Here is a 13,023-nt window from a genome sequence, read left to right as displayed (position 1 = left end):
ATCTTGTTATTAATAAAAATAAAAAATAAAATATCTGATCTAAGAGAATTTTCAGATGTACATCTGAAATTCAATACATATTTCATACATATACAACGAGGGGAGTGCGTTGAGCTGTTTAGAATAAGCGCCTAGGCAACTAAAGCCATAAGGTAGCGGTATATAGTGTATGTCAAGTTGTGTGGGTATATATTCTATAGCCGGATTTACTGGAAGAAAGCCATGTATAGAATATACAAATTACAGCCAGAATTAAAATTTATATTATTGGAAGAAAAGTAAAATATATGATGGTGTAAACTTCCAAATTATTATTGTTGGGAGTCTAATCTTCTTGCATTGTGAATCAAAAATTATATGAACTAAGAGTCAATGGATTAATTGAGATATGACTTGAACAACTGGATTTTTTAAAAATCCTTCACTACTTTCGTGAAAATACTTATACAGTTTGTAATAATTTTACAAAGTCCAAAAAACACACAAATATTACAAATTACACAACTGTTGGTTATTTGTAATATATGTATCATCATCATCATCTTGCATTTTTTACTGAAATGATTAAAAATTATCAAGTTTTTTTTTTAATATTTATTTTTTCATCAAAATGAAATTTTCATCAAGTTTACACGTTTACATTACGAAACAGATTAATAAATAAAGCTTTCATTTTAATTATTATTTCACTTTTTTGAGGGGGAAATGGATAAAAATTAGCTTAAAATGCAACTATACCTTGATCTACTCAAGACAAATTACATCAAGATAGAGCTAAATGATCTGATCTAAATCTGAACTAAATCTATTTTGTTTTGTTTTCAGGATAAAATCCGATTACTTCAAGAAGATCTGGAATTTGAGCGTGAGCTGAGACAAAGGGTAAGCTAGCATTAAGATTTATGAATAGCCTTTCTTGTGCATGGTTTCACTGAATCTATATTTAGTTTTAGAGAAACTAGGTCGTCAGCTTAAGAAAGTTTTATCTCCAACGGTTAGATGGGGAAAAAAAATAGACCAAAACACGTAGACGCAATCCTTCTGGTGGTTAAGAAAGAAAAAAAAAAAACTTTTGTTTCTTCAAGGAACAAAGTTGGTCTGTTCAAAAATACACAAGTAATCCGAGTATCTGAACCAAATAAAAACAGAAAAGTTTAAATAAATGACTTACTTGAACTAGTATATATTATGCTATCTCTATCTAGCCTTGCCATCTTCCTTGGAGAGAACGAGAATGTTCTGTTCTAATCCTGTCGAATTGCTGCAGCTGATGTTTCAACATCAAGATAACGTTTTAGAATGTAGTTACTGGATCTATTACGTTAATAAACGACATTTCTATTAACTATGAGTAATAGTTATTTTTCAAAATCACTAGTTTAAGATTATATATGTGGTTAAAATGATTTATAAACTACAAAATGGCCGATTTTTAATTAGTTAATAAACATAAAACATATAATAATATAATATCTTTATAAATATATTAAAGAAAGAATATAAGTCATATGCAAGCAGTATCCTGAAATCCAATAGCATCATATAAGATAGTATGAAAGAGCACTAAGGCAGCTAAATATTATATAAAATAAGCAGAGAAATCTCAATTAAATTTTATTTACATAATATTTTAATATGAAAATAAAAGCCGAGGATTTCTGGCTTAATAGCATGAAATATGAATATTCCAATAAAGCCATTCCATTTATTGAGTGCTCACACAGTAAAATACAGTCAATTTCTCTCTCCCTCTCTCCCCTCACTTTTCGGTTTAACCGAGCAAATATATGTCACTTAATTAATTAAGACCATTAACTTTTTAATAAAGTTAGCAATAAAGCAAGAGGCAGGCGACCGGGTTGATGCGGATTCATATTCGAACCTGAATATTAACCCAATATTGGCCGCGTCCATCCTATTGTGAAACAGCTTTTTAATTTTTATTTTTAAAAGTTTTTATTCGTACATAACAGATACAACCTACAAAGATAACCCACTTACTGCGCGTGAGAAAAATTATATAGCATTAATTTTTTAAAAATTATTAATAAATAAAATATCACTGCATAAAATTTTATAAAAGCATAAAAACTATTAATATTAAAAACTTCAAAATATTATATATAAATACATAAATATATATATATATATATATATTATTTTATTTATTATTATTATTTATTATTATTATTATTTATTTATTTATTTTTTTTTTTTTTCAATTTGCTGTTTGAATTCCTTTAATGGAATAAATGTATCAAGGTTTTCTTATTTAATAAAGTTAACGATATGAATAATGACTATAATTTACCATAATTGTTGGGTATTTTACATAAAACGTTTTAAGGTTTCTAGTAGTAAAGGGTGAAACTTTCAACGAGATATAAATGTAATTCTGTGTTTAAGCAGTTACCCATTTTAATCCATTTTATGGAGTTTAAGGAATGTTAAATGAATAATGAAGCCCATGACAGCCGTCTGGTTGACTGTGCAATTTCATTTAGTAGTTTAGTAATTTGGCTTGTATACTTTCTAATTTATAAACATCGGTTATACAATTGGATGACCATACTGGACTAGCAAATTCCAGTAGAAGTAAAATTAACGTTAATAATAAAGTCTTTGTGAGTCTTGAACTGTTTAAAGTATTTTTAAAAAAATGCTTTATAAATCCAAGTCTTTTGTATGCTTGTTTAACTGAATTGTCAAATATGTGTGATAAAAGAGCAATTATCAGAAAATGGTACACCTAAATTGCGTATGCCATTAGTATATCTTAAGAATTATTATATAATTATACTATTTTATCTTTTTATGTGGATCTTTAAATGAAACTATGTTGCCTTTCTTGATATTTTAACACAGTTATAAACATCAAAAAGTTACTGAAAGTTATTGAACTGTGTACAATAATAATAAAAATTAACGTTGACTGTAGTTCACTTTAGTTTCATTACATGAATTACAATGTGTGCATACAGCAATATTTTGACGCCTCCAAGTTTTGTAACATGACAAAAATTGTTTATATACATATTAGAAAATACAAATACAAATGATCCTTGAGGCACTCCGTTTGAAAACAAAATGGTTCAAGAAGTATCTGCATGGTGGAAAATTTTATATTTGTAAACTGCCCGTTGGTAAACACGTTGCTCACAACTGAGCCTCTCCCCCCCCCTCAGTATGAATGCCAGTTTGATTGGAAGTTAAAACTGAATTAAAATAAGATGATAATTTGCGTTGTATTATTGTAGCTAAAATTTTTGCAAAGCTGCTAATTTGAGTAACTGGAGGATAATTATTAATTATTTATATGAGTCTTATCGCGGCGTTTCTATATATGTATGATACAAGCCCTTTTAAAATATGAAGGATAAACACTGTATTTTATTAATTTATTAAAATATAAATTACAAAATATTAGAAACTTCTTTATAAAGATAACGCACTTCTGAGGTGAATAATCTTTATAAAGTCTCTAATATTTCGTAGTTATCACCTAGGTGCATATAGCTAAAACTTATAAACTAGAAGTATATAGCTAAAACTTACAATAATATTAAAAAATATAAAGCAATGAAGCTGTCATTTGGTCCATACAACGTTTCCAAAATATAAGAGAAATGCTGTCAGCACCTCTTTTATAAGCATTGCGTAAATGATTTCAAGGCTGATGTTAGATCGGAATACACTGTTTTATTATCAAAAATGCTGTCGTCATGAATTATGTAGTAGAGATAATTTGTGGCATTAACCAAAGTTGAATGAAAATTAGAATTAATAGTAATCTGCAAGGAGATTAACTATTTCACTAGGTGTAGAAGCCTTGGACCGATTATAATTTACAGTAATTATTACTTGTCATGAGATTTGAGTTGTCTAACAATCATTCTTTTTGATACGCCTGAGATAAAATTTTCCACAAAGGTTTTGTTTACTTTGCTGTTTGTAGTATAGTTTGTTTTATCTATTTTCCGACTGAATCCAATTGTAATTTAATCTTCATAGAGGGAACATTTTATTGTTATCATGCAAATTTTCTTTGCATTTTAATTTAAGTTTAAGATCGGAACCAAACCGGACTGGGTATTTATTATTACGTAATGATATAAAAATGGCACATATTTTTTTATTATCCGTGTTATAATATCAAAAAAAAATTAAGGACTGTTTTTGTTTTATTTATTGATTCTGATTTAATGACTGATTCCCAATTAATCCAACCAATCAGATTTACGAAAAATTGTGTACTGTTTTAGTACCACATTTGACTTGTCTTCATAAATATTAAATATCATTACCTTCTGATCTGATGGAATAAATCCACACAAGTGACTGTATATCCTAATTCTTCATTAGCAAAGATTAAATCTAAGATATTAATTTCCTATTTGACAATTTTATCTGTTAATTGTAAACATCCATGATAACAATTAACGTGTAATAAATAATGCGTCCCGCTTCTATTTCTGCATTTTCTCGGTATTACATTTTTCCTTGTTTTCCTTATCTTTCCACTTATTTGCAATCAGAAATAACGCCAAAATGCAAGCCATTTTATAACTCAACACAATGCATAAATTTTTGTTCAAAAATGTTTTTTAACATCATAAAGAAGAAAGAAAATGTGAAAAATTACTGCAAAGAGAGAAGGGTTTCAACAGAAAAATACCGTTGTGATATTTTTATTTTACATCGTGGCGGTCCTCTATTAGAAAGGCGCCTGTTGCGTAACTAGTGACGTTGTACAATCTCGTTAACTTGAATACTCTTGTCTGCAATATAATATTAATAAAAATGACAAATTTAGGGAAGTGGCTATCCCCCCCCCCCATTCTCCTACATTAGAAGGACTACCGATCAACTGCTTACCGCTACACCGTGCGCCTGTGAGTATTCTAAGGAAAAAAAGACAAGCACTAAAGTTACTTGTCATTCTCCCAAATACCAGATAGAAGACTGACGGCGACGTCGCTTGAGTGGGTTTGTCTGCTCTTCACATTTATGTAATGGTGATTCCAGCACACGAGAAGTCTTTATCCTGTTCCTGGGACTTCCGGAGACTAATTTGGTCTCAAAGAGCTGATGTGCTCTTTTACAAGACATAAATAGAAAACATGATATGGATGCCCCATTCGATTAGCTAAGATTATGGCTAAGCCAATACACTAGCCTCGTCAAATAGTTAGTTGTATAAATTAAGGAGAGCAGCACAAACCTTTTTGGATATTTTTGAAATTGATTTCTAAGGTCAGAGAAAACGATCGAGACCGAGGAAAATTTGAAATCTGCTGTAACTAATTCGAATTCTCATAGACTACGTACGACCTTGATACTATAAAGAAAAGTACGGAGAACTACTGGCAGCACTATGCAGTCTGCGTTATACACCTTGCAGAGATCCGCGCAGTGGAGCAGTGAATAGCGTTACCGCACTCACTCGCTCTCTGCCTCCCCCCCCACGCCGAAGGGGAAATGGCATGAGTTCGAGTTCCTTGCAGGTACAAATTGAGGGACGTTTCCCAACGAGATAAGGGAATCCTTTATGGATTAATTTTACTCTGGCGCAGGGCACTGCTAACATGGAAGGCCTGGAAATGGCCGCATCAAAGCGCAAGCTCTCAAAGGAGTTAAAATGAACACAGACCTTTCAAATTTGGCGGAGAAGGGGTGAAAATGAACATAGACTTTTTAATGTTTGGCAGAGAGGAGTGAAAAAAGGACGCTAAGATATTTTCATGTTTGTCGGAAAGGGGCAACAAAATGAACACGTGGACATGTTCGTGTTTGTGGGGGAGAGAAGCACAATTTTACTCTTTACGTCCAACAGTAAAATTCTTGACAGGGCCCTGCCTTTGGCTTACGGACAAATCACATTTTCGAGGATTGCAGAATGGGCCCAACTGTGGCTTGAATGTAGGGATTCTTCCCCACTCCTCTCCCGCGCAGCCATCTATACCTTGTATAAAGATTAAGCTTACAAGTCCCACTCTCAATAATTAATAAATAATAAATTAAAATATGAAGAAATATCCTCGGTGTGGAAACAAAAATTTATACACTAATTGTCTCGCCAGTTGTCGTTTGAAGGAATGCAGATCGGATACCGTCGGCGATAAAGGAATTCTTAAAACCCTATTCAGTTGGGTTTTAAGAATTCCTCTGTAGTTAGCCGATCTAACTTTAACCGTAAGTTATTCATGGTTTTTCAGTACGCACAGGGTACAAATCGGCTGGTGAACACACTTTAACGTATAGCCGCATTACACTACCACAAAATGGACTAAGATGCTTTGTGACATAATAGCTGAATTTTAAAATTTTACCTTACAAATAGAGGGCAACCTTTCGCTTCTATAGTAATGCTGGATGGTGCTATAATAAAGAATGAATCTGTTCATTTGCTAAGCAGAATACTATTAATTTCACTTTGAATCGATTGATTTTTCTGAACTTTTTGTTTTTTTATGCTGGGCCAACGGTCTTAGCTGTAGTGAAGAGGCTTTCTTTCAGGATTCTCTGATTTCTTTCACTCCAATACACAGATTGAGTTGGGTTTTTTTTCTGGTAAAGCAGCTAAGACCATGAGGCATCAGTATAACATGCCTGTAACTATGGTATCTGCTTTGCCTGAATACTATACACTGGTGTTCAAAGAAAGTGCATCACCCCTTAAAATTGTAATTGTCGTTCGAATAACGTAAGTATATGGCAATATTTCTTACAGATTGCATCAGATAAGATTGACACGCGTGGGTGATGACGGAATATTGCATCAGCTGTTACTTTCAGCTATATAAGCACGCTCTGTAAGAGTTGCAGTCATTTCTTGCTTGTGTCAGGATGGCGAGTTACGTGCAGTTGACGCCACGAAGAAAGAGTACTATTGTTGCTTTACGTGAGGAAGGATGTTCTTCCCGTCATATTGCTTATAGAGTGTCTTGTAATCAGTGGACAGTGAGTAGATTTTTTTCCAAACTCAAGAATACTGGTTCTGTTGATAGGAAAAAAGGAACCGGACGCAAACGAGTCTCTACGCCAAAACAAGATCCGTTTTGAAGCGTTTATGCCTTAATACCGTAAAGCTTCTTCGTCTGAGCTGAAAAGAGAATGGGAAGAACATACAGGAGTGGTAGCAAGTGCAGTAACAGTCGAAAGACGCCTCTTCAAAAATGGATTTGTAGCCCGTCATCCTAAGAAGAAGCCCCTCCTCACACAAAAAATGAAAAAGGCCCGATTAATTTGGTGTAAGGAGCATGTCAAATGGACCCCGAGCAGTGGAAGTCAGTTATTTTCTCGGATGAGAAGAAATTCAACCTGCATGGCTCTGCACATGCAGGTTGAAAACTATTCACCGTAGACATGTTGAAATTCCTAAAGTGAAATCCCCTACAAGCCTAATTATATGTGGGTACATTTCGTACTGCGGATTGGTGACCTGCAGTTTATAAAAGATTCCGTAAATGCCAATGGATACCTGGCTATATTATTATTATTATTTATTTTATTTTTTCCCCTGCTGGTACTCAAGACTGGGCATCCTGAATACGGGATTGCAGGCATCCACTGGTATTGCACTACCTCCAGTGGATGCGGGATTTTAGCGCACTACCGAAGCGCAGATAGTTGATTATGTCCGGCTCCACGTGCCTTGGTACGGGCATCAGGCAGCAGTTGCTCAGATGTTGGTTGCTCACATTTCAAGCTCTGATTACACAGATTCTGTAGTCAAGATAGAGACTATTTGGGGAGATGGACCAAGGTCCTGGAACTGCTACAAATAGGCCACATACATACACGAATACATAAATGTCATTGAGTGTGCGCATACATGCTTTTCTTTTACTTGAGTCTTGAGAGTTTTGTTCTGTTTTACAATTTTGTAAGAGAAGCTCCACTTTCTGCTGGAGTTTCTTGCCCAGTTCAAATGATTGTAAATAGAGAGTGTTATGTATTTTTGTATTTATGTAAATAAATAAAAAATATATATATTGGAAGGCAAATTGCTGTCAACCATTAGAGAGCATTTCAACCTGCCAAGTTACTGCATCTTTCAGGACGACTCTGCTCCTTGTCATTGGGCGAAAAGTGTAAGTAGGCACTTCTGTAGTTACTTTAGCTTCATTTCTGCATTAGAGGTTCGACAGTAATGTGTTTACATTTGTTACAGGTGAAAAAATGGTTGGAAGAACGGTCCATTACAACTCTTAGCTGGCCAGGAAACAGCCCAGACCTGAATCCTATAAAGAACTGTTGGCATCGTGTGGAATCTGCAGTTGCCAGAAAGAAACCAAAGACCCTTCGTGAACTTCAGGAAGCCATAATTCGTGTTTGGAACCACGAACTATCAGTTGATTATCTTCAGAAATTGATCTTGTCAATGACTGGACGGTGTGCTGCTGTCATCAGGGCCAGAGGCGGTTCAACTAAATATTAGTTTACACCTGGTGAACTTTTCATTTTGTTCTTCAGTTTAAAATGATAAACTGAAGCAAATTAAAGGCTTCTGATAACGTATCAGCCATAATTGTCGTTTTTACCAAAACTGTTGTATAAAGGTTGCAAATGCTCATTTTGGAATATTTTGAGAGCACCTGTCAAATATTACTTAGCTTTCCCTTAACTATTAATAAATATTTTTGTTTATATTTCTATTTGTGATGTTAGTCATTAATATAATATACCACCACTGAAAAGGGTTAGAAATGTGGAATTCCTAGATGATGCACTTTCTTTGAACATCAGTATAGTTCTGCTTTCGCGACGGTGGAATTTTGCATTAATAAAAAACCATCTTTAAAACGCATCCAATGAATAGTTACATAATACTCTTTATTATATAATTCATACAAGTCAATGTATGGGAGGTTAAAGATATTTTGCAGTTTACTTGCTTTCGGTTTGCATCAGGAACAGAAAAAAAGCATAACAAAGTAAGCCTAATTTATGTACTTGCTCATACATAAAAAACGCGGACAGATTCGAATCTCATTCGCAAAAAACAAAATAATAATAATGAAATGATAAAAATAAAACTTCACCACTTCCAACAACGTTGTTGTTGTTGTTGTTAATTGGTTTTTAGGAGCATTAGCAACTAAGGCCATATTGCTCCGGGGATATGCGGTGGTCATTCTCTGACCTTTCCGCATCCTCCGTATTTGGTGGGCACGGGCTCGAACCCCGGTCTAATCAAGAAGCGTGTGCTACGCACTGCTGCTCCTGCCCACCTGGCAGCCGACCGGGCTAGCCGAGTGGGTAAAGCACCTACCCGGCAACCCAAAGGTCGCGGGTTCGATTCCCGCCTCGGGCTTGGATCAAAGTACTGCAAAAACCTTGGGAGATGCAATATGGCCACAGAAGCCGATGCGCCAACAACTACCAAATCCTGCCCACCTGGCTACGGAGGCGCCTCCAACAACGTAAGCCTTAATTTTGTCGCACTGAGAATTTTTTTAGAGAAACTAATGTTTCATCCCATAAATAACAAAAGACTAGAGAAGTTGCTGTGAGCAGTTTCATTAAATTCTAGAGATTTTATCCGTTTTGTTCTTATCAGTACGGGCAAAAAAAAAAAAAAAAAAAACGAAAAAAGCAGTAATTCAAGTCAAAAGGTGGACGTTTTTGTACGATTTACAAAATAAAGATAAAGATTAATATAGATTATGCTTGTATATCCTCGAAAGTTGTCATTTCTCTAATGTCATCGCCATTTTCGGGATAATTAACAACAATATGGAAGATATGCCTGTAACACCAGGAAAGTATAGTTAATTCCCCGCTTATTTGTAGAGGTTCAAATCACGTCGAAGACCGGAGGATTTTTAAAACGCCTCTCCAATCAAGGTTGTGGTTAGCCAATCTCAGGCGGAAAGAAAAGAGCTTTTCCTTAAATTATTCCGGGTTTTTCAAACGCACACGTGAAAATCTGCTCCAAAACGCACACTTGTAATACAATACAAAACTGGCGCACTATGAGTAAAGAAAACATATACAGTACTTAAAAAAAAAAAAAAAACAATCAACCAATCCCGTAATGCTCGTAAAAGATTGTCTTAATTGAGTTTCATTTGACTTTATGGAAAGTACAGTAATACCCAGTTCAGCGAAGCCTCCTATTAGTGACAATCTGTTATAACGCAACTCCTTGCGATTCATTTAGCCCATTTTTTTAAAAGCTGAAAAAATCTAATTTTTTAAAACATTACAACAATATAAATATACAGTATAAGCAAAAAGAGTATAACGAACCGTACCTTAAACAAAGCCATAAAGTTCATGTTCTAAAGGAACCGATCAGCGAACTTATATCACACCAAAATGAGATAATTATAGCACAGTACGATGGTAACATGAAGCAATGTTTCGGGGACTGGAAAGACAAGGCATAGATACCCCGCATATTATGATTTTGAAGAAAATATGTGAAAACCCTACCTCCATTATTAGACTAGACAAAGACAGTAGCAAATTTAAAATTGAGACAGGAGTTCGACAAGGAGACACAATTTATCCGAAGTTGTTTACTGCTGCCCTTGAGGAAGCTTTCAGGTTAGACTGGTCGCAGAAAGGAGTAAATGTGAATGGAGAGTAGCTAAACCATTTACGATTTGCAGATGACATTGTGATCATAAGTTGTGTTCCCAAAGAATTAGAGGAAAATCTTAATCAGTTTTGCGGAGTTTGTAAGGATTTCGGACTAAAGATGAATATGGCTAAAACAAGAGTAATGTTGAAAAAGTATTCCACAGAAAGGGATATAATGATTGAAGGAGCAGTAATTGAAAAGGTGGAGTCATATACTTATCTGGGACAAGTCATTAGCTGTAATAATGATAAATGGCTGGAAGTCAAGAGAAGAATAAATTTCAGATGGATAGCATTCAGGAAATATAGTCACATACCGAGGAGCAATATCCCAATTTGTCTGAAACGTAAAATAATGAACCAATGTATACTCTACACCTTGATTTATGGAAGTGGAACTTGGGCAATCACCAAAAGAATGGAAGAGAAGCTTAGAACTACACAGAGAAAAATGGAACGAATTATATTAAGAATCAGACTGTTAGATAAGAAGAGAAACACATGGACTAGGCAGCAAACTCAAGTAAAGGACATTCTTATAAAAACTAAAATGGCCTTGGGCAGCTCATAGCTCGAAGACATGATGACAGATGGACTAAGAAAATAATAGAATGGTACCCAAGAGGAGCTAGAAGAAGATCTGGAAGACAACGACGGAGATGGACAGATGAAATTGACGAGTTCGTGGGTGGTAAGTGGATGGCCATTGCACAAAATAGAAAGAACTGGAAAGCTGCTGGAGAGGCCTTCATCCTGCAGTGGATTGAAAATGGCTGATGATGATGATGGTGGTGGTGGTAGCACAGTTGGTATAATCACCGTCTTCTCCGCACCGGGTGAAAAAGATCGAGTTCAAATCCCGTCAATGACGGGAGGAATTTTTATGGTTGTCTTCTTCATAACGTGGCTGAATTAGTTTCCCTAAGCGAGTGTAGTACAGTTTTTACTTCCGGAAACTCGGGTTTTTTATCCAGCAAATCCACCACAGAACACACGCAGTATGCAGACATATTATATACATGGCGCAATATGGCCTTAGTGTCTGATTTGCCTAAAACCCTACAACAACCAACCAACCAGTCAGTCACAGTGCCATCTTACATGAATTTACTGAAATATTAACCACTAACCACAAATAACACATTATGAGGAATGTTCTGAAAGTGACAGAAAATGATTGTCTTTCGAGTGAAATGACAAACTGTAAAGGGAACGCAGGCTAGTAAAGCGAAATAGAATTTGAGCACATTACGACCAATAGTGTTTCTATGTAAAGACAATTATAGAGAGCAAGTAAAAAGTGACTTATTATTATCATTATTATTTCTCTTCCTTATGACCAGACGTAACAACCACCTAATGCAGCTTGTACTGGATTATTATTATTATTTCTCCCTGATAGGGGAGGTTCCACCCCGTGACGGGTGCTGGTACCAAGTGCACAGGTTGGTTATGTCTGGTGTTATTGCTGGTCGAGGAACTCTCTGACTATCTACAGGTGTTCAGGATTGCGACATTCTGGAGTTCTTTGTAGGTGTTCTCTGGGAGATCTGTTGCTGTCAGGCTGTCATGTAGGGTCTTTGGCACCATACCGGTGGTTGATACGATGATGAGAATAGTCGTTACTTGTTGCATACGCCACGTTTCTTTGATCTTCTCTCTCTTAGGTCGGTGTACTTAATGATCTTTTCCTCGTGGGTTTTCAGTGTTGGGCACCTATGTCAATCAGATAGGTAGCATTTTCCTTCTTGTCGACAAGGGTTATGTTCGGTCTGTTGTGCGGGATTGTCTTGTCCATTATTATGGCGCGATCCCAGTACAGCTTGTGGGTCAGTGTCTCTAGTACGGTCTGGGGTTCGTAGTTGTAATTATTATTACGAACGGAATGAACGGAAATTTCTAGAAGTTGCATGTTTCTATCTTTACATGAAGACTCTGCAGAAAAGAGCATAGCAATATTACCTGTCTCTGCAAGAATAATCATGGCCAGAGGTTCACACATATAACTTAACATAAACATAACATACAGATAGTCTGGGGGTTTGATGGTGCATAAGCTACTATGGCTATAATGCATACAGATAGTAATAGAAAGGCTAGAAATCAAATAATGACAGCTTATTAACGCCGAAAGTAACGACTGTTAAGTACGAGGTTAAAAGAATTACAATAAAACAAGATAAAATAAGATAATTCAAATACACAAACATGAAATAAGAAATCAATGAAAAGGCAAACCTCCTTTCCTAGGCTCCCATCGAGATCTTAAGCGTCAGAAGAAAGGTGCTTTCTGGACAATCTGAAGCGATCAATGCTTTGCATTTCTATTTACATATTTTATTACACATTTACACGTGTGATCTCAAGGCATGCAAGGATATTAATAACAAAAAGAAGGGAGGTGATATCATACACACAACATATAATTTGCCT

General features: G+C 35.3%; 1 protein-coding gene across 1 annotated transcript in view; it reads left to right on the top strand.

Moving 5' to 3' along the window:
* LOC150082795 (paramyosin-like) overlaps positions 1-13,023 on the top strand; it is a 185,257-nt gene that overhangs the window by 44,178 nt on the left and 128,056 nt on the right. The window contains exon 2 of the mRNA XM_090377604.1: positions 826-882. Coding sequence (XP_090233730.1) covers positions 826-882 — 57 coding nt within the window. The remainder of the gene's footprint in view (positions 1-825; positions 883-13,023) is intronic.

This window comes from Mastigoproctus giganteus, chromosome 7, assembly GCF_048544385.1.
Source record: "Mastigoproctus giganteus isolate SK-2022 chromosome 7, ASM4854438v1, whole genome shotgun sequence".
Taxonomy (NCBI): Eukaryota; Metazoa; Arthropoda; class Arachnida; order Uropygi; family Thelyphonidae; genus Mastigoproctus; species Mastigoproctus giganteus.
The sequence above is the reverse complement of the archived record's forward strand: the minus strand, read 5'-3'. Positions and strand labels throughout refer to the sequence as shown.